At 45.9% G+C, this 21839-nt stretch overlaps 2 protein-coding genes across 4 annotated transcripts in view; one reads left to right on the top strand and one right to left on the bottom strand.

Moving 5' to 3' along the window:
* The window catches only part of LOC115197545 (suppressor of tumorigenicity 7 protein homolog), a 70796-nt gene extending 69093 nt beyond the window's left edge, over nucleotides 1-1703 (top strand). For all 3 annotated transcript variants that reach the window (XM_029759179.1, XM_029759180.1, XM_029759181.1), the window contains one exon: nucleotides 1390-1703. In XM_029759179.1, the coding sequence (XP_029615039.1) occupies nucleotides 1390-1485 (96 nt within the window). In that variant the 3' untranslated portion in view covers nucleotides 1486-1703. The remainder of the gene's footprint in view (nucleotides 1-1389) is intronic.
* On the bottom strand, nucleotides 1602-21273 carry wnt2 (wingless-type MMTV integration site family member 2). The gene is made up of 5 exons (XM_029759182.1): nucleotides 20869-21273; nucleotides 20196-20416; nucleotides 13748-14025; nucleotides 13085-13349; nucleotides 1602-2540 (listed from the first exon to the last, which is right to left on the bottom strand). The coding sequence occupies exons 1-5, from the start codon at nucleotides 20949-20951 to the stop codon at nucleotides 2335-2337; spliced, it is 1053 nt and encodes a 350-aa protein (XP_029615042.1). The 5' UTR covers nucleotides 20952-21273; the 3' UTR covers nucleotides 1602-2334.
* Between the last annotated feature and the right edge of the window lie 566 nt (nucleotides 21274-21839).

Genomic DNA, 21839 nt, shown 5'->3' with positions numbered 1-21839 from the left:
CACCCCCTTCTGGCCTCCCTCCACAACAACAATATCTGACATATTTGGTATACAAGAAAACACAACATCAACCTCCTCTGACGAGAATGTTTGAATATGCACTGATGGCGGTACTGCCTGTTTCATCTCACTAGCTATATGGTCAACGAGGCGGTCATGTCTAGATATGTGAGGCGGCAGGTAGCCTAGTGGTTAGAGCGTTTGGCCAGTAACCGAAAGGTTGCTAGATCGAATCCCCGAGCTGACAAGATAAAAATCTGTCGTTCTGCACCTGAACAAGGCAGTTAACCCACTGGGCCGTCATTGAAAATAAGAATTTGTTCTTAACTGACTTGCCTAGTTAAATAAAGGTTACATATGTACTGGTCCTTATATGAATGGAAACCATTAAGAATATCTGCAACAGACTCTATTACATCATGTGAGATACAAAACAGATCATGGTTTGCAGAGTGCTAGGTTGTATTTAGTTGGTAGAACCTGCATCCTCGCCTTAACGGTGAAGGTGAGTATGTTCTTGCCAATAGAAACATTCTGGTATATGTAATGAGAGACAGAATGGTCAGACACACTCTGATCCACTTCCAATACTTCAAAGACAAACTAATCAGCATCTGGTTTACATGCAAGGGTAGAGGCACAGTTCCTCCCTTCCTTAAAGTAAGCACTGATCTAATATGATTGAATGGATGAAAACATGACTTGGCTTTTACCTATCGAATCATGTCAGATCAGTGGGTTCTCCCAAGGAAAGACGGAAGGAAGTAAAGGTGCATCTTCAAAGCATTGGAACAGGGCCTCTCTCCCTCTTAGCATGTAAACAAGGCGCTTGTTCCACCTCTCCCTGACAGCCTTTTATCTGCCATCAGACAAAGCCAAACCTCCTCCACCCTCAATCCCTCTGAGGGAGCCCCTATCCCCCACACTGCATGTTGCCAAAACACATCAGAGAGGAGAGAGAGGGATGAGAGCGAGGGTGGTGTGAACAGAAAGAGAGGGAGCAAAATAACATCAGAGGGGAGAAGGATGAAGGAGAGATGAATGGGGAGCTGACAGAGAGTCCACTACCACTCTTAGGGGTTAGAGCACAGTCAGTAGTCAACATACCTGGTAGACAAGTTCTGGTTCTGCCCCATTGAGCACAGTCCCTAAACTGGCATGCTATGGTGCTCCTATCATGGTCCTCTAGCTATCATTTGAGGCCAACGACAACCCACAGTAGCTACCTTGAAATGTGCAGAGCTTCAGTAAAGATGGGTACATTCTCAACTGGAATGTTATGGTGCACCTATCTACATACAGTACCTTGACATGTTCAGGATAAGTCTGGTTGCAATGGTTCCACTAGGAATTGGCGTGTGTGTTCTAACATCATGTCTCTGTATGTAGTTTCTTAGCACCCTGTTTGCTCCTCTGAACTTCATCATGGAGAAAGTGGAGAGCATCCTGCCGTCCAGTCTGTGGCACCAGCTCACACGCATCTGACTGTGACCGGCTCCGACTGGACTAGACTGAACCAGACTGACTGACACACCCTTTGTGCCAAGATCATGGATTAGACGGACAGAGAGGATGGAAGAGAAGAGAAAAGGGAAACATTCGGAATCGGTTTTGACTTTATTTGATATGTTCAATTTTGTTTTCAAATCTCATGTAAAAAAAAATTACAAATAAAAAAAAAAGTTTTTTGTTGTACAAAAAAAGGTGATCAATTGCCATCATTAAAAAAGTGAAGAAAAAAAATACAAAAATAAAATAAAGGACTTTGTGTATTGCTGCAACTTCTACTACACCATTTTGATTGTCAAGCATATCACAACTGTAATAAATATTCCCGTGGGCCATGGAACTTAGATGGCGGTCAGGTGACTAAAGCATGTCTTGTAACTGGCTGGTTGAGGACAGGGGTGTATGGTCAGGTCTGCTATCAATTTCCACCAGTTTCCATAAACTATACACTAAACTTTCTTTTAAATTACATAAAGTTTGTATTTACATATAAAAAATTTGAATACATTTCAGAAATGTTTTTTTTGGTACTTGAGAGAGCAAATAAATATAATGGAATGTGAGGGAAGAACAAAATGAGATTGTAAGGTGTTCTTGGTGCAATAGCCTACAGGGGGCGTCAAACCCTGATGCTTCTTAGTCAGGTGCAAGTCAGACTGATTTGGCGCTATGTCCAAAATCCACCCTATTCACTAGTTAGTGCACTACTTTTGATCAGGGCCTGCAAAGGGCTCTGGTCAAAAGTAGTGCACCATAGGAAATAGGTTGCCATTTCAGACCAAATCTGGATAAGCGGTTGGTTGGTGGTATAGTGGTGCACTGTGGTCATGTCTGGGCCTTGCAGGTGTGCACGTCCATCTCCTGGTTGCAGTCCCGGCAGTGCACGGCGCAGCACCAGTGAAACTTGCACTCACACTTGGTGGTGCGGCTGACGCGTGTTGTATCGTAGCCCCGGCCGCAGCACATAACCTCGCAGCTGTCTACGGCGCGAGACGTCCTGTTGCACACCCGCCCTCCTGTCCCCACCGAGCCTGGCGAGGGAGAGAAATGATCAATCACATCCTCATCCAAATCAGAAGAGACACAATCAGGGGTTGTACTTGTTCCACACTGGTTTATATTCTGCCTGTATATTGAATCAGTAAGCTTTTTTACCTTGTGATCCACATACAATCCTTATAACATACCAAATAGACAATCTAATCTTTAGCTGCAATGGAGTGGTTGTTGGCAAACAGCAGTCTAAGCCCCACTACCGTACAGGTATTGACATCATTCCAATAGAATGCAGTGTACTCAATCTAAACTGCATGAGACGGTGAGTGATGGAGTGAGCAGGGCGTGGAGGAGGGGGGAGATGAGGAGGGATAAGAGGATGAAGGGAGACAGGATGAGCGATTGATGATAGGAGCCATCAGCTGGTACTCAGGCTCTTCATCAGGTGTTCATTTTACACCCTGGCTGGCACTCACTGTCACACACACACACTCCTGCACCTCTTCTCAGAGTGACCGTGCAAGGCTTATTGGACTCCCAGAAATCATCCCATAATACAATTAAATAAGATCCATATTGACTATTTGAGGCCTCAACTCAAGCCTCAATGGGGTGCATCTAAATAGTCTAAAGTAGCTTCCTTTCCTTACCTCCTTCCTCTGCACTAAGGTGAAAACCCTGTACACGTGACGATGAATGTCCTGACAAAGGGGCTAGCTAGGAGTTGATTTGGGATTGGGAACAGATCATGTCTGTTCTAGGCAGCTTATTTCTATAGCCCTCTATGCTCTCCTCTTCCTCATCCCTCTCTGTCCATCTGTTCCTCACTGCTGAGAGATAGGGAGAGGGAGGTAGAGAGAGGGAGGTAGAGAGAGAGAGAGGGAGGTAGAAAAAGAGGGAGAGCAGCCAGGTATTGTGTCTGGGCACGATGAGACTCCACCCCCACCCGACAACATGTCCGCCTCTCCGTCAGTCATGGTATGCTGCACAGCTAGGGTTGACATCAAGGACAGACTCCACCCCCCTTCTCTCTCTCCCTCTCGATCTCTCTTCTCTCCTGGCGTCTGCTTATTGAATTAAGATGAGGGGGCGCCGAGAGATGAGTTTAGCACCTGAGCCTCCATGGGGCCGAGGGAAATTGATTTCACACTTTGGAGAGGCACAGGGGGGTGCAGCCTCTACAGTATCTGTCTCCCAGGGCTGTGTGTGTGTGTGTGTGTGTGTGTGTGTGTGTGTGTGTGTGTGTGTGTGTGTGTGTGTGTGTGTGTGTGTGTGTGTGTGTGTGTGGTGTGTGTGTGTGTGTGTGTGTGTGTGTGTGTGTGTGTGTGTGTGTGTGTGTGTGTGTGTGTGTGTGTGGTGTGTGTGTGTGTGTGTGTGTGTGTGTGTCGTCCAAGATGACTGGAGCCAATGTCTGTGGAGAGAGGTTCTCATGAGAGGGGCCATGATCAGTGAGCTCACCATGCTTACATGTATACAGCCCATAAAGACCCTTCATATAAAGCAGGCAGACTGGATTTGAGGCGTTCATTTACTGTTCTATTTAATGTTACAATGGGCAAAACGAGTGACCTAAGCCACTTTGAGCGTGGTATGATCGTCGGTGCCAGGCACGCCAGATCCAGTATCTCAGAAATGGCCGCCTCTTGGGCTTTTCATGCACTACATTGTCTAGTAAACAAATAACATCCAGTCAGCAGCAGTAGTGTGGGTGAAAAACAGCTCATTGATGAGAGAGGACGAAGGAGAATGGCAAGAATTGTGCAAAATAACAGGAGGGCCACAAACTGACAAATAACTGTGCAGTACAACAGTGGTGTGCAGAAATGCATCTCGGAATGTGCAACTCGTTAATCCTTGTCACGGATGGGCTGTTGCAGCAGACGTTATACCCCGATCAGCTAAAAACAAGAAGAAGTGGCTCCAGTGGGCACACGTTCACCAACACTGGACAACTGAGGAGTGGAAAAACATTGCCTGGTCCGAGAATCCCGGTTCCTCTTGCATCATGCTGATGGCAGAGTCAGGATTTGGCGTAAGCATGAGTCCAGCATGAGTCCATGAAGGTGGTGTACTGGTGTGGGGAATGTTTCCTGGCACACGTTAGGTCACTTGATACCAACTGAACAATGATTGAACGCCACAGCGTATCTTAACATTTTTGCTGACCAGGTGTATCCATTCAGGCTGTTCTGGAGGCAGAGGGGGTCAAAACCAGTACTAGATGAGTGTACCAAATAAACTGTCCACGGAGTGTATACAGCGCATTCGGAAAGTATTCAGATCCCTTAACAATTTCCACATTTTGTTACGTTACAGCTTTATTCTAAAATGGATTAAATAGTTTTTTCTCCTCATCAATCTACACACAATACCCTATGATGTAGCAAAAACAGGTTTTTAGAACTTTCTACAAATGTCTTAATAATAAAAATATATTCCATTTACATAATAGACTTGTCCCGAAGCCACTCCTGCGTTGTCTTGGCTGTGTGTTTAGTGTCATTGTCCTGTTGGAAGGTGAACCTTCGCCCAAGTCTGAGGTCCTGAGCGCTCTGGAGCTTTCATCAAGGATCTCTCTGTACTTTGCTCTGTTCATCTTTCCCTCAATCCTGACTAGTCTCCCAGTCCCTGCCACTGAAAAACATCCCCACAGCATAATTCTGCCACCGCCATGCTTCACCGTAGGGATGGTGCCAGGTTTCCTCCAGACATGACGCTTGGCATTCAGGCCAAAGAGTTGAATCTTGGTTTCATAAGACCAGAGAATCTTGTTTCTCATGGTCTGAGAGTCATTTAGGTGCCTTTTGGCAAACCCCAAGCGGGCTGTCATGTCCCTTTCACTGAGGAGTGTCTTCCGACTGGTCACTCTACCATAAAGGCCTGATTGGTGGAGTGCTGCAGAGATGTTTGTCCTTCTGGAAGGTTCTCCCATCTCCACAGAGGAACTCTGGAGCTCTGTCAGAGTGACAATCGGGTTCTTGGTCACCTCCCTTCCCAAGAGCCTTCTACCCCAATTGCTCAGTTTGGCCGGGCAGCCAGCTCTAGGAAATGTCTTGGTGGTTCCAAACTTCTTCCATTTAAGAATGATGGAGGCCACTGTGTTCTTGGGGACCTTCAATGCTGCAGAATTTTTTTGGTACCGTTCCCCAGATCTGTGCCCCGACAATCCTGTTTCAGAGCTCTACGGACAATTCCTTCGACCTCATGGCTTGGTTTTTACTCTGACATGCACTGTCAACTGTGGGACCTTATATAGACAGGTGTGTGCCTTTCCAAATCATGTCCAACCAATTGAATTTACCACAGGTGAACTCCAATCAAGTTGTAGAAACATCTCAAGGATGATCAATGGAAACAGGATGCACCTGAGCTCAATTTAGAGTCTCATAGCAAAGGGTCTGAGTACATATGTAAATAAGGTATTTCTGTTTAAAAAAATATATAAATTTGCAAACATTTCTAAAAACCTATTTTCTCTTTGTCATTATGGGGTATTGTGTGTAGATTGATAAGGATGTAACATAACAAAATGTGAAAAAAGTCAAGGGGTCTGAATACTTTCCAAATGCATAGCTCTTCCTCTCCTTGTTTCCTTTTCTTCAATTGCACTGACGTTAAAGACCTCAGTACTGGGTGTTCACCATATTGCCTTCACCTATCCTCAGTACTGGGTGTTCACCATATTGCCTTCACCTATCCTCAGTACTGGGTGTTCACCATATTGCCTTCACCTATCCTCAGTACTGGGTGTTCACCATATTGCCTTCACCTATACTCAGTACTGGGTGTTCACCATATTGCCTTCACCTATCCTCAGTACTGGGTGTTCACCATATTGCCTTCACCTATCCTCAGTACTGGGTGTTCACCATATTGCCTTCACCTATCCTCAGTACTGGGTGTTAACCATACTGCCTTCACCTATACTCAGTACTGGGTGTTCACCATATTGCCTTCACCTATCCTCAGTACTGGGTGTTCACCATATTGCCTTCACCTATCCTCAGTACTGGGTGTTAACCATATTGCCTTCACCTATCCTCAGTACTGGGTGTTAACCATATTGCCTTCACCTATACTCAGTACTGGGTGTTCACCATATTGCCTTCACCTATCCTCAGTACTGGGTGTTCACCATATTGCCTTCACCTATCCTCAGTACTGGGTGTTAACCATATTGCCTTCACCTATCCTCAGTACTGGGTGTTCACCATATTGCCTTCACCTATCCTCAGTACTGGGTGTTAACCATATTGCCTTTACCTATCCTCAGTACTGGGTGTTCACCATATTGCCTTCACCTATACTCAGTACTGGGTGTTAACCACATTGCCTTCACCTATACTCAGTACTGGGTGTTAACCATATTGCCTTCACCTATCCTCAGTACTGGGTGTTAACCACATTGCCTTCACCTATACTCAGTACTGGGTGTTCACCATATTGCCTTCACCTATCCTCAGTACTGGGTGTTCACCATATTGCCTTCACCTATCCTCAGTACTGGGTGTTCACCATATTGCCTTCACCTATCCTCAGTACTGGGTGTTCACCATATTGCCTTCACCTATCCTCAGTACTGGGTGTTCACCATATTGCCTTCACCTATCCTCAGTACTGGGTGTTAACCATATTGCCTTCACCTATCCTCAGTACTGGGTGTTAACCATATTGCCTTCACCTATCCTCAGTACTGGGTGTTAACCATATTGCCTTCACCTATCCTCAGTACTGGGTGTTAACCATATTGCCTTCACCTATCCTCAGTACTGGGTGTTCACCATATTGCCTTCACCTATCCTCAGTACTGGGTGTTCACCATATTGCCTTCACCTATCCTCAGTACTGGGTGTTCACCATATTGCCTTCACCTATCCTCAGTACTGGGTGTTCACCATATTGCCTTCACCTATCCTCAGTACTGGGTGTTCACCATATTGCCTTCACCTATACTCAGTACTGGGTATTAACCATATTGCCTTCACCTATCCTGTGACTTTAGGTCAGCGTAATGAAGGAGAGGAGACAAAGAGGGGAGGGAACCTCAGAGAGGCTCCCCCAGGTCTACATTAGGGGTGGTAAGCTTTGATGTCGGTCAGAGGGGTTTGAGAGATACGACTTACCCTCCAAATATTCCTCCATTTTGGGGGTCCAAGCGTGCAGAGGTGTAGGGGCCATCACTGTGCCCAAGAGTATGTGTGTGTGCTCCAGCAGGGGTAATTTATAGTGGTGCACGGCAGGTTGGGTTTCAGCCCACAGAAGTGTGTAATGGCCCTTAAACTGGCCGACACCTGATCACCTCGGATCATCTGCTGCCTGACGGCCACTCAGGTCCTTCAGATCACACACACATTGTTTTCACTCACACACAAACACTATTTTCTTGCCGTCTCAGAAACACACCCACACACACTTTTCTCCCTCTCGCTCACAGGCACACCAACACATTCTCTCTGTTTTGAACTCACATACTACATCTGGTGTTATCCTGTGCAGCATTAAGAGAATAACCCTACTGTACAAGAGGCTGAGTGGTTACCCTGTGAAAATAGTACCACATACTGAAGATATTATGGACAAGTAGTACGGTGTTCTACTCTACAGAGAGACAGTCATGTCAGACAGACAGCGTACATCATCTACGTCAGTGTTATAGTGTGGACACTATATAAATAATTACATGGTTATTATTGGCATTAACCTTGACCTTTCCCCTTTGATGATGTCATCACCAAGAGTGAGTTCTGTGCAATGTGATTCTACCACCGGCTGAGTGGGCTATATAGTTCTGTTATATTTGTACCGTTTGTACCTGGCAATACACCTTTAGGTTTGGGTTGAAAGTAAAGGAAAGTAATATCGAAATGCGTGTGGGCATTCCTTGTCAAGTTACTACACCTTTTTGGCGACGAGGATAAAACTTTATCAACTTGTACAGGGCGAGTTAGCTAGCTAGCTTAATGAGCGACGGAGAGCAGGTGCCACTGGACGGAAACGCCGACGGGGACAATCAGCAGCAAGTGCAAATCGCTAACGAGGATCAAGGACAGGTTGGCGTTATAATGGCAATGTTTGGGACTATCACTGAGTTTGTGGAAGAGAACGAAGACTGGACGGAATATGTGGAAAGGTTGGGACACTTTTTCTTGGCAAATGGAATTATAGATGAGGCTAAACAGCGCTCTATTCTCTTGAGTGTGTGTGGGGCTAAAACCTACAAGCTAATGAGGAATTTGGCTACACCACGGAGACCGGGAGAAATTCCTTTTGGGGATCTAGTTGCTCTCGTTCAGACTCACCACAATCCAAAGCCTTCAGTGATTGTCCAGAGGTTCAAGTTTAACTGCCATTTTCGGAAAACAGGTCAGTCTGTTGCTAACTTTGTTGCTGAATTACGGGAACTCTCTGAACATTGTGAGTTTGGGGCTATGTTAGAGGACATGCTCCGTGACAGATTAGTCTGTGGCATTAATGAGGACAGCATACAGCGCCGGTTGCTTGGGGAAGCCACACTGACTTTCAAGAGGGCATTGGAACTATCTCAAGGGATGGAGATGGCCGCTAGTAATGTGAAAAATATTCAAAAGGCCAATAGTGAAAGTTGTGCAGTGCATCAGGTGACAAAAGAGGCGGCAGGAAAAAGGGGAAAAGCAGTGGAATGTTTCAGATGTGGAGGGACACATTATGGTAACAACTGTAAGTTCATGGAGACTGTCTGTCACAATTGCAACAAAAAGGGACATTTAGCAAAAAAATGCAGGGGTCCTAGGAGCAAGCCAGAGGGTGGGCGGACTGGGCTGGGCAAGTTCACAGCACCAAAGCCTCAGTCAGCAGCGCACCACCTAGAGAGCACAGAGGAGGAGGACGAGCATTGTTCCTACAACATGTTTAATGTGAGGGAGCCGCGCGCAGAGCCTATTTATGCTACAGTGGAGGTAGATGGAAAGCAGATGAGGATGGAGGTTGACACGGGGGCCTCTGCCTCTGTCATAAGTGAGGAGACCTACAAACAAAAATGGGGCTCAAGACAGGTTTCTGCCCTCACACCGGCAGGGATCAGACTGCGTACGTACACCGGGGAGACCATACCATTGCTTGGGGCTCTAGAAGTGAACATTGCATACAACAGCCAGGAAGCGAGAGCACGGCTCCTGGTGGTGAAAGGGAATGGGCCTAGTTTACTAGGGCGTGACTGGCTAAACAAAATACAACTGAGCTGGGGTGAGATAAAACACACCCGAGTGACTGAGGATGTCATTCAAAAATACCCAGAGATTTTCAAAGAGGAACTGGGCACACTGCAGGGCACTACAGTTAAGCTGTTCGTGGATCCTCAGGCCGAGCCTCGCTTTTTCAAGCCCAGGACAGTGCCTTACGCCATGAAAAAGAAAGTGGAAGATGAGTTGGAGCGGCTGCAGGAAGCAAACGTCATTACTCCCGTTCAGTTCTCCCGCTGGGCAGCTCCTATCGTTCCCGTTCTGAAAAGTGACGGCACGGTGCGTATATGTGGGGACTACAAACTCACCATCAACAGGGCCTCTAAGCTAGACGCTTACCCGCTGCCACGGGTGGAGGACTTGTTCGCGACACTGGCAGGAGGCAAGACGTTCTCAAAGCTTGACATGAGTCACGCCTACCAACAGCTCCTCCTGGACGAGGACTCAAAAGAGTATGTCACAGTCAACACGCACAAAGGCTTGTTCAGGTACAACCGCTTGGTTTTCGGAGTGGCGTCCAGCCCAGCCATTTTCCAGAGGACAATGGACAATCTGCTGCAGGGGATCCCTCATGTAGCAGTGTACCTGGATGACATCCTGGTTACAGGGGAGACGGAGGAGGAGCACCTCCACCATCTGGACCAGGTGTTAAAGAGATTCTCTGAGGCAGGGCTGCGCCTGAAGCGTAGCAAGTGCACATTCCAAGCACAGAGTGTGACATACCTAGGTCACAAGATCACAGCGCAGGGTCTGTGTCCTGTGGAGGACAAAGTCAGGGCAATCAAGGATGCTCCAAACCCCAAGAATGGGTCAGAGCTCAGGTCGTTCCTGGGCATGGTGAACTACTATGGGAAGTTCCTCCCTGAGCTGTCAACAGTGTTGGCTCCACTTTATCAGTTGCTCCACAAAGACTGTAAATGGAAGTGGGGGCCAGCACAAGAGAAAGCTTTCAAGGAAGTGAAAGCACTACTACAATCAGCACAACTTCTGGTTCATTTTGACCAAGACAAAGAGATCATCCTGTCATGTGACGCCTCACCCTATGGCGTCGGGGCAGTACTCTCTCATCAGATGGAGGACGGGTCAGAGAGACCCATTGGATTTGCATCACGTACGCTGACGAGTGCTGAGAAGGGTTATTCACAGTTAGACAAGGAAGGTCTGGCCATAGTCTTTGCTGTGAAACGCTTCCATCAGTACCTCTACGGTAGTCATTTCACCATATGCACTGACCACAAACCACTGATGAGCCTTTTTAGTGAATCAAGATGCATTCCGCCCATGGCTTCAGCAAGGTTACAGCGTTGGGCCCTGACACTGTCGGCTTACCAGTATACGATAGTGTATAGAGCGGGGAAGGACAATGCAAATGCAGACGCGCTCAGCCGTCTCCCGCTACCAGAGATGCCTGCCACAACTGTGGTGCCTCCCGAGACAATTTTCCTAATGGAGAGATTGTCAAACTCACCTGTGAATGCCAATCAGATCAAACAGTGGACAGACCGGGATCCTATCCTGTCCCAAGTGAAAAGATTCCTGATGCAGGGTTGGCCTCCTGTCATAGAGGATGATGGACTAGGACCTTACGCAAAGCGCAAAACGGAGCTGAGTGTGCAGGATGGCTGCATACTCTGGGGGTCCAGAGTGGTTGTTCCACCCCCTGGCCGTGCACAAGTCATGGATGAGGTCCATGAGGCTCACCCGGGTGCCTCCCGGATGAAAAGTTTAGCCAGATCTTACATCTGGTGGCCTAACATGGATCAGGAGGTAGAAGACAAAGTTAAATCATGTTCTGAGTGCCAGATCAACCAGAAGATGGCGCCGCCCGCGCCACTACATCTGTGGGAGTGGCCTGACCACCCATGGTCTAGGCTGCATATAGATTTTGCAGGCCCTTTCATGGGTCACATGTTCCTTGTCATGGTGGACGCACACTCCAAGTGGCTGGAGGCGCACATCATGAGCAACATCACAGCGACCACAACCATCGAAAAGCTTCGGCAGGTGTTTTCAACCCATGGTCTGCCGGACTCTCTGGTGTCCGACAACGCAACAACGTTTACCTGTGATTTGTTCCAAGAATTCATGCGGAGAAACGGGATCCGCCATGTCCGCAGCGCCCCGTTTCACCCGGCCTCAAACGGCTTAGCGGAGCGGGCTGTGCAGACACTGAAAGAGGGGCTCAAAAGGATGACTGGGGGAACCATCACTACTAAGCTCTCTCGGTTCTTGTTCCAGTACCGCATCACGCCACAAACAACAACAGGACAGGCTCCAGCGGTGATGTTAATGGGCAGAAGGCCAAAAGCTCACCTGGATCTACTGCGTCCGAACATCAGAGCACGAGTGGAACGGAAGCAGGAGAAACAAAAAGAGAGACATGACCACCACGCAAGGGAGAGACAGTTAAAACCCAATGACACTGTCTACATCCGCAACTTCACAAGCAGCCAACGCTGGTTGCCAGGTATCATTCTGAGTCAGAGTGGTCCCGTCTCCTTTGTGGTCAAACTGACTGATGGTCGAGTCATGCGCAGACACCAGGACCATCTCCGCCTGCGCTATGACAAAGACAAGACCATGTTTTCAGACGGAACAGCTGTGGGTGGTAGTATACAAGTTGAAATCCCACAGGAAACAGCATCTGAGGAACAGGGGCATTCAGTGGTTCCAGCAGAGGGTGATGGACATTCTCTCACAAACACCCAACCCGCTCCTGTGCCCTCAGACCCAGCTCCACTGGGACATGCCTTACCTGTGTCTCGTAGCACACCAGGAGTACTGCGCAGATCACAGCGTAGTCACAAGCCTCCTGAAAAACTAACTCTGTAGTTGAGACTGAGAGACTCGTGGTGTTAGTGTTTGTTTGGAGCAGCAGACCTAGTTGAAAAGAAATAAGGACTGTCATTTTATTGTTGTTGTTTTGGTTACATTTACCGTAACACCAGCAGAAGTTCTACAGTGTGGTGTAGTAAAGAGAAGAAAACACTAATGTGGTTTACTTGTTAACCTTATGTTTTCCTTACAGGGGGGGGATTTAAATTGAGGGGGGAGAAGTGTTATAGTGTGGACACTATATAAATAATTACATGGTTATTATTGGCATTAACCTTGACCTTTCCCCTTTGATGATGTCATCACCAAGAGTGAGTTCTGTGCAATGTGATTCTACCACCGGCTGAGTGGGCTATATAGTTCTGTTATATTTGTACCGTTTGTACCTGGCAATACACCTTTAGGTTTGGGTTGAAAGTAAAGGAAAGTAATATCGAAATGCGTGTGGGCATTCCTTGTCAAGTTACTACAGTCAGTATCTCTGTCTGGACTGTGGACGAAATCGTAACACTACAAACCAAACTCACCAGACTCTTGGTCTCTTATGCAGTAGTCTGGCGAGTCCTCGAAGTAGACCAGGTCGTTCTTGCTGGGCCGTTTAAAGTGTCGCTGTGCGGTGGTGAAGCCCGTGCCATACTGGTTCATGGCCACCTGCACCGCCCCGTTGTAGCGCCGCCGCAGGTGGTCGCCTGTGCGGCGGAAGTCGGCCAGGGCCAGCCAGCAGGTCCGGACGCTGCAGGAGCCGCTCACGCCATGACACTTACACTCCAGGGACATAAACCGCTTCACCGCCTGTGTGGTGATGAGGAAGGGGATGGAGAGAGAAAGAAGTGTTGTTAGGGAGGCTAGGTGTGTATCCGGTTGGTTGGTGGTTGTGTGTCAGGTAGGGTTTGTATGTGCACGTGTATGTGCACGTGTGTGTCTATGGAAGGAATCTACACAGGGTAATAGTCTATCAAATTCCTCTAAACAAGTCGATCCCAACCCTCTACTCTTGGATCACCAGCCCTTGATTGGCACACCTGATTCCACTAGTCAACTAAACATCAAGCCCTTGATTATTTGAATCTGGTGTGCCAGTTCAGGAATACAAAATATGCAAACCAACTGTTTGGAAAACACTGATCTAGATCAAATTGGTTCAGTTGGAGTCATTACTCCCCCATAATGTGTTTGAACTTTGAACCCACCTTTCTCCCAGCGCGGTTGTTGTGGAGGTTCATCAGAGCCCTGGCGTCTCTCTCTTTTCTCTCTTTGGCGTCTATGAAGGACTGGCTGAACCTCATGGCGTGCTCCACATGGTCGCTGCAGCCGCCCCAGTCGAACGTCCCCTTGGCGTCCCGGGACGAGCCCTTCTTGGTGGGGTCACAGGAGCACGACTGCAGCTCTCCCTGGCTGCAAGCCCGGGTCAGCGTGTGGACCACCCCGGCCGAGGAGATGGCGTACACAAAGGCCGCTTCACGACTGCCTGGTAGGCATAGGGAGGAAGACATTGTGTGAGTGCTGAACACACACACGTAAGCAAGCTCACACTCCACATGCACACACACTACACGCACACATACCCACTACACTACACTACACTACACTACACTACACTACGCACGCACAAACTGGGAACAGTATACACACCAGAAGGTATAAGTTACATGGACACACAGTGAAGTTAACATTCACTTAGGTTGGAGTCATTAAAACTCGTTTTTCAACCACTCCACAAATTTCTTGTTAACAAACTACAGTTTTGGCAACTCGGTTAGGACATCTACTTTGTGCATGACAAGTCATTTTTCCAACAATTGTTTACAGACAGATTATTTCACTTATAATTCACTGTACCACAATTCCAGTGGGTCAGAAGTTTACATACATTAAGTTGACTGTGCATTTAAACAACTTGGAAAATTCCAGAAAATGATGTCATGGCTTTAGAAGCTTCTGATAGGCTAATTGACATAATTTGAGTCAATTGGAGGTTTACCTGTGGATGTATTTCAAGGCCTACCTTCAAACTCAATGCCTCTTTGATTGACATCATGGGAAAATCAAAAGAAATCAGCCAAGACTTCAGAAAAAAAATTGTAGACCTCCACAAGTCTGGTTCATCCTTGGGAGCAATTTCCAAACGCCTGAAGGTACCACATACTTTGGTGCGAAAAGTGCAAATCAATCCCAGAACAACAGCAAAGGATCTTGTGAAGATGCTGGAGGAAACAGGTACAAAAGTATCTATAGCCACAGTAAAACAAGTCCTATTTCGACATAACCTGAAAGGCCACTCAGCAAGGAAGAAGCCACTGCTCCAAAGCCGCCATAAAAAAGCCAGACTACGGTTTGCAACTGCGCATCGGGTCAAAGATCGTACTTTTTGGAGAAATGTCCTCTGGTCTGATTAAACAAAAATAGAACTGTTTGGCCATAATGACCATTGTTATGTTTGGAGGAAAAAGGGGGAGGCTTGCAAGCCGAAGAACACCATCCCAACCGCGAAGCACGGGGGTGGCAGCATCATGTTGTGGGGGTGCTTTGCTGCAGGAGGGACTGGTGCACTTCACAAAATAAATGGCATCATGAGGTAGGAAAATGATGTGGATATATTGAAGCAACATCTCAAGACATCAGTCCGGAAGTTAAAGCTTGGTCGCAAATGGATCTTCCAAATGGACAATGACCCCAAGCATACTTCCAAAGTTGTGGCAAAATGGTTTAAGGACAACAAAGTCAAGGTATTGGAGTGGCCATCACAAAGCCCTGATCTCAATCCTATAGAAGATTTGCGGGCAGAACTGAAAAAGTGTGTACGAGCAAGGAGGCCTACAAACCTGACTCAGTTACACCAGCTCTGTCAGGAGGAATGGGCCAAAATTCACCCAACTTATTGTGGTAAGCTTGTGGAAGGCTACCCGAAACATTTGACCCAAGTTAAACAATTTAAAGGCAATGCTACCAAATACTAATTGAGTGCATGTAAACTTCTGACCTACTGGGAATGTGATGAAAGAAATAAAAGGTTAAATAAATGTCTATTCTGACATTTCACATTCTTAAAATAAAGTGGTGATCCTAACTGACCTAAGACAGTTAATTTTTACTAGGATTAAATGTCAGGAATTGTGAAAAACTGAGTTTAAATGTATTTGGCTAAGGTGTATGTAAACTTCCGACTTCAACTGTGTGAATAGGCTTACCTAAAGGCCATGACTAATGCACACAAACTCATTGCACAAACATACACCAAGTGTACAAAACATTAGTAACACCTCCCTAATATTGTGTCAAGTTGGCTGGATGTCCTTCTTGTGGTGGACCATTCTTGATACACATGGGAAACTGTTGAGCGTGAAAACCCCAGCAGCGTTGCAGTTCTTGATACAACCCGGTGCGCCTGGCACCTACTACCATACCCTGTTCAAAGGCACTTCAATCTTTTGTCTGGCCCATTCACCCTCTGAATGGCACTCATACACAATCCATGTCTCAAGGCTTAAAAAAAAAACTCCTTTAACCTGTCTCCTCCCCTTCATCTACACTGATTTGAAGTGGATTTAACATGTGACCTCAATAAGGGATCATAGCTTTCACCTGGATTCACCTGGTCAGTCTGTGTCATGGAAAGAGAAGTTCTTAGTGTTTTGTATACTCACTGTATAAGTTACACAAATGCACTGATATACTGTAAATTGTATCCAGCCAGTATCCCATAAAGATGCATAACCACTACAGTGTGTGTGTGTGTACTGTACACAGTGAACATTATGTAAAAATGTCTTGCTCGGACGGTTCCCAGTTTAAATAGGATCCTGTAAAAACAAAGAGCTAGCTATTGGTTGAGGTTGGGGTACCTGCATGGATACTGTGTGTTACTCTTTCAAGTCTTTTATTTAAGGCATGGCAGTGTTTTGCTTCATCTAACTCCAAGATGGGGAAACAGGTGAAATTGACCAGCAATGTGATAAAATACCCCTTACTTCTCTTCTAACTGATGAGAGATCTGTGGGATCAAAGACTATGGATAGTGAAGGGTGTGTGCGTGTGTGCGTGAATGTTTAATCTGGTTAATGAGGAGATAAACTAAAGGATAAGAACATGAAACCATCAAAAAAAGAAAACTCAGTAATTGTTTTAAATTAGCGTCCTGACATTGACCATAAGTAGCTTCTCACGGTGCCACATCGATAATGCTGCCAATCAGAGCAGCTTCCTAATGTTGTGTGACACAACCAGAGCCGAGTCTGGGAGGTCTGAATACCAAAGGGACGATTAAAGAACCAAATTACACGCAATTCTCAGGGTCGGTTTCCTGGACACAGATTAAGCCTAGTCCAGGAGTAAAAATAAATACTTTAAATAGTGAATCGCCATTGAACATTATTTTTAGTCCAGGACTAGTCTTTCTGGGAAACTGGCCATTAAAGTTCCGCCTTGGAATAACTTAGGGCCTATAGGAGCTGGAGGACTGGGACATGATGCCCAATAGAATTACCCATTTTATTTATATGATCACCCCCAAGGTGGAGTGGATGCTCACATTTATACCAATTAAAAAGAGATTCCAAATTTGAGAGAAGTAGGACTAATATATTCATAGCTGGTGAGGTGACGAGATGGGAGTTGACACACTTATTCTTGACTCCCCATATTTTTCAGCTGTGGCAGTTTTCTAAGCATGTAGAGCACTGAACCTGATACCGATCAGAGCCAATAGTGTGTGATTGCGGCCCGCAATTCAGGGCGTTCCTGCATATGGATATTCCCCCCCTCGAGCATCCAATTGGTTCCTGAGTGAACGTCCCCCCTCGAGCATTCCATTGGTTCCTGCATGATTGTGTATACAATTAAAATGTGGAGAAAAATAAATAAAGGGAAATAAAAGTATTATCCAAGTTTTTCAGAGCGAAGGACACGGTCTACCGGTGCCCTAGCTAGCTATCTATCCCGTCTGCTGTGTACCGGTGTCCTAGCTAGCTACCTATCCCGTCTGCTGTGTACCGGAGTCCTAGCTAGCTATCTATCCCGTCTGCTGTGTACCGGAGTCCTAGCTAGCTACCTATCCTGCCTTCTGTGTACCGGTGTCGTGTTCTAGCTAGCTACCTACCCCACCTGCTGTTTACCGGAGTCCTAGCTAGCTACCTATCCCGCCTTCTGTGTACCGGTGTCGTGTCCTAGCTAGCTACCTATCCCACCTTCTGTGTACCGGTGTCGTGTCCTAGCTAGCTACCTATCCCGCCTTCTGTGTACCAGTGTCGTGTTCTAGCTAGCTACCTACCCCACCTGCTGTGTACCGGAGTCCTAGCTAGCTACCTATCCCGTCTGCTATGTACCAGTGTCGTGTTCTAGCTAGCTATATTTTTTTACTTTTTTTTTAACCTACCCCACCTGCTGTGTACCGGAGTCCTAGCTAGCTACCTATCCCGCCTGCTATGTACCGGTGTCGTGTTCTAGCTAGCTACCTACCCCACCTGCTGTGTATCGGAGTCCTAGCTAGCTACGTATCCCGCCTGCTATGTACCGGTGTCGTGTTCTAGCTAGCTACCTAACCCACCTGCTGTGTATCGGAGTCCTAGCTAGCTACCTATCCCGCCTGCTATGTACCGGTGTCGTGTTCTAGCTAGCTACCTATCCCACCTGCTGTGTACCGGAGTCCTAGCTAGCTACCTATCCCGCCTGCTATGTACCGGTGTCGTGTTCTAGCTAGCTACCTAACCCACCTGCTGTGTATCGGAGTCCTAGCTAGCTACCTATCCCGCCTGCTATGTACCGGTGTCGTGCTCTAGCTAGCTACCTATCCCACCTGCTGTGTAACGGAGTCCTAGCTAGCTACCTATCCCACCTGCTGTGTACCGGAGTCCTAGCTAGCTACCTATCCCGCCTGCTATGTACCGGTGTCGTGTTCTAGCTAGCTACCTATCCCACCTGCTGTGTAACGGAGTCCTAGCTAGCTAGCACATAGTGTCGTTCGCGCCCACCTGCCAAACACCTGCCCTCGCTAACAGAACGGAGGACACCGTCTACCGGTGTCCTAGCTAGCTACAGTTGTCACCCCCGTTTCTTCTTCTTCATCTTCTTTTTCTTCTTCTGTGGGGTTTATTGGTGGTTGGCGCCATCTACTGTATAGGAGAGCTGCCACCTCCTGCCTGTTTACTGGAGTCCTAGCTTATAAAAATGGATCAACCAATAGAAGTATAAAGCGGGGTTCCTGCAGATACAGGAATGACCACATGCAGGAACACCCCGAATTGCGTGTCGCAATTACACCCTTCTCATCAGAGTAGCAGCAAGCAGGCATGTCATATTGATACATCTAGAGCTGTAAAGTGAGACAATGTATGGAATGCAAGCACACAGGGAAAACATCTGTGAAAGAAGAACATGAATTTCACACAAATTCTTTCACTTTGGTAAAGGCTAGAACTTTATAGGTTCACCACTGTTAATAATTGGTTGGGGAAAAACGCATACCATGTTTGCTATATATCTAGGAGCCTAGAGTCTAGCAGATAACATGTGGGAATTACTAGTCTATTGTTCAGACGTGCTTGTCTTGTACATGAGGACGGAGATGAGTAGACTATATTACTTTCCCAGCACACAATTAGAAAAACAATCCAGAATATCAGCTATTTTACGCATGGTAATTTAATAGCTGCATTTTTTACCTGAGCAATTTAGCTAATAACATGTTCATGCTCGTATTTGAGAAGGAAAAATATGATATTTAGCTCATATATAGGCCTACATCTTTGATTTGATTTGATCAATAACACTGACCCAAAATATAAACACAACATGTAAAGTGTTGGTCCCATGTTTCATGAGCTGAAATAAAAGATCCCAGAAAGGTTCCATATGCACAAAAAGCTTATTTCTCTAAAATGTTGTGCACAAATTTGTTTACATCCCTGTTAGTGAGCATTTCTCCTTTGCCAACATAATCCATCCACCTGACAGGTGTGGCATATCAAGAAGCTGAGGCACAATAAAAGGCAGCTCTAAAATGTGCAGTTTTGTCACATGACACAATGCCACATGTCTCAAGTTTTGAGGGAGCATGCAGTTGGCATGATGACTGCAGGAATGTCCACCAGAGCCGTTGACAGATAATTGAATGTTAATGTCTCTACCATAAGCAGAGGCAGCTTTTTAGAGAATTTGGCAGAGCGTCCAACTGTCCAACCAGCCTCACAACCGCAGACCATGTATATGGCGTCGTGTGGGCGAGCAGTTTGCTGATGTCAACGTTGTGAACAGAGTGCCCCATGGTGGCGGTGGGGTTATGGTATGGGCAGGCATAAACTATGGACAACGAACACCATTGCATTTTATCGATGGAAATTTGAATGCATAAAAATACTGTGAAGAGATCCTGAGGCCCATTGTGAATCCCTTTTTTTTTAAGGTATCTGTGACTAATAGATTTATATCTGTATTCCCAGTTGTGTAATCCATAGGGCCTAATGAATTTATTTCAATTGACTGATTTCCTCATATGAACTGTAACTCAGTAAAATCTTTGAAATGGTTGCATGTTGTGTTTATATTTTTGTTCAGTATAATTTAAAATGTATTTAATTAAATATGAAATTGCATATTTTTACAGTAGGCATATGCATGCGTTTTTTACTCTCTCTCAATACTTACTACGCAGCAGTAGGCGTCCGAACAAGTTGTGGTCTCGCGCCATGGTATTGCAGTTCCAGCGGTGGTTCTGAAACTGATGTTGGCACTCCCCGATCCAGTCTTTAATCCCGGCTCCGATCGCCTGCATAACTTTGGGATGCTGGCGGCACAGCTGCCGCTGTTTGTTGATTAACCCGGGGATGTTGTCGCACATCACTTGCGACCCGAGGGTACCCATGTACCTGCATAGAAAGATGAAAGAGGTTTTGGCTTTGACCATGCAACTTTAATCTGTTTGAATGTCCTTGTGGGCTATGGTGTTTATTTATATATATATAATTAAAAACTAAGCTTCTAGAACACGAATAAAGGAATAAAACAATTATCTGCCCCATAATGTGTCCAAATTAAAGAAACATGCATGTCTAGTGTTATACATTCGATTATTTTACACATGAACATATTTTATAGGAAATGATTATAGTTTAATTCAAATTAAACCAACGCTTATACAGATCATAGCCTGTGTCCAAAGTCATGCATTGTCTCACGCAGTCCTTGCCAATAGCGGATACTATAAAGTGTAGACTCCATTGTGTATATATATTGTTCCTATAGCCGATAATATTTTCTACCAACTTTACATTTTCATTAGTCGTAAGTGCTATTTTCACATTCTTGAGAGCCTACTCACCACCAAGATCCGTCGACCCTTGACGTTAGCCAGCAGATTGCTACAGATAAATAAAAACATATTCCACTTGGCAATAAGTTCATATTATTAAAATGTTGTCGTTGTGCACATTCAGGCACCTGTACTGAGCATTTCCATGGGTAGAAAAGAACACAGGCGCGCGTCAGACAAGAGTCTACAGCCTCTCGATTGCACCAATCAAAGTTCTGCTCTGTCTTGCATTAAAAATCGATAATCAGAAGAGGTTTACGGCCCGGATGGAGCTTTGCGCGTAAAAAATGACAATGATTATGGTAAAGAAGCGCATGAGATATTGGGTCGATATAAAGTTAACAAAGATTTGCAGTGTAAAGATAGGCAAATGATCGGCTGCTATCAGGTTTAAATTGCTTACACAAGGGGTGGGCGCAGTCCTGTCTCAGGAATGAGGTGAAGAAATTAGATGTCTGAAAGTATCTGTTCAGGCTAGCTTGACACCAGACACAAGCTTGGCCGATTTCCAAGCGGCAAGTTGTAGAATGTGGTACAACGTGATGCGTTAAACCCTGAGTGTTTTAACAAAAACATTTGACGTGTTTGGGAGGAACTGGTGCGCGCAAACGCGCTTAGTTATGGTTATGCCTATAACGCCCAAATGCCAAATATTCCAGAAACTCACAGCCATGACGCCATATTATGCACACAGATTAAATATTAGATGTGGAGATAGGCCCTTGATTAACCCTCTTGTTGTGTTCGTTTCATGTTAATTAATTCTGTGTTCCCGGTCCAAAATGACCGCCCCATTATAGCTGATTATAAAACCATAATAATACATATATTATCACCTAATGTTGTGTTAGATCTTTTTATTAACTTAAGTTATTGTGAACATTACAGGTTTTGAACTTCTATTTGCTATTTATGGCCTGTAGGCCTCATTGACCTGAGCTCATACAACTCGTTTTTGAGTAATAAAAGCATAACGTATG

The sequence above is a fragment of the Salmo trutta genome, chromosome 7 (assembly GCF_901001165.1).
Source record: "Salmo trutta chromosome 7, fSalTru1.1, whole genome shotgun sequence".
NCBI lineage: Eukaryota > Metazoa > Chordata > Actinopteri > Salmoniformes > Salmonidae > Salmo > Salmo trutta.
The sequence above is the reverse complement of the archived record's forward strand: the minus strand, read 5'-3'. Positions and strand labels throughout refer to the sequence as shown.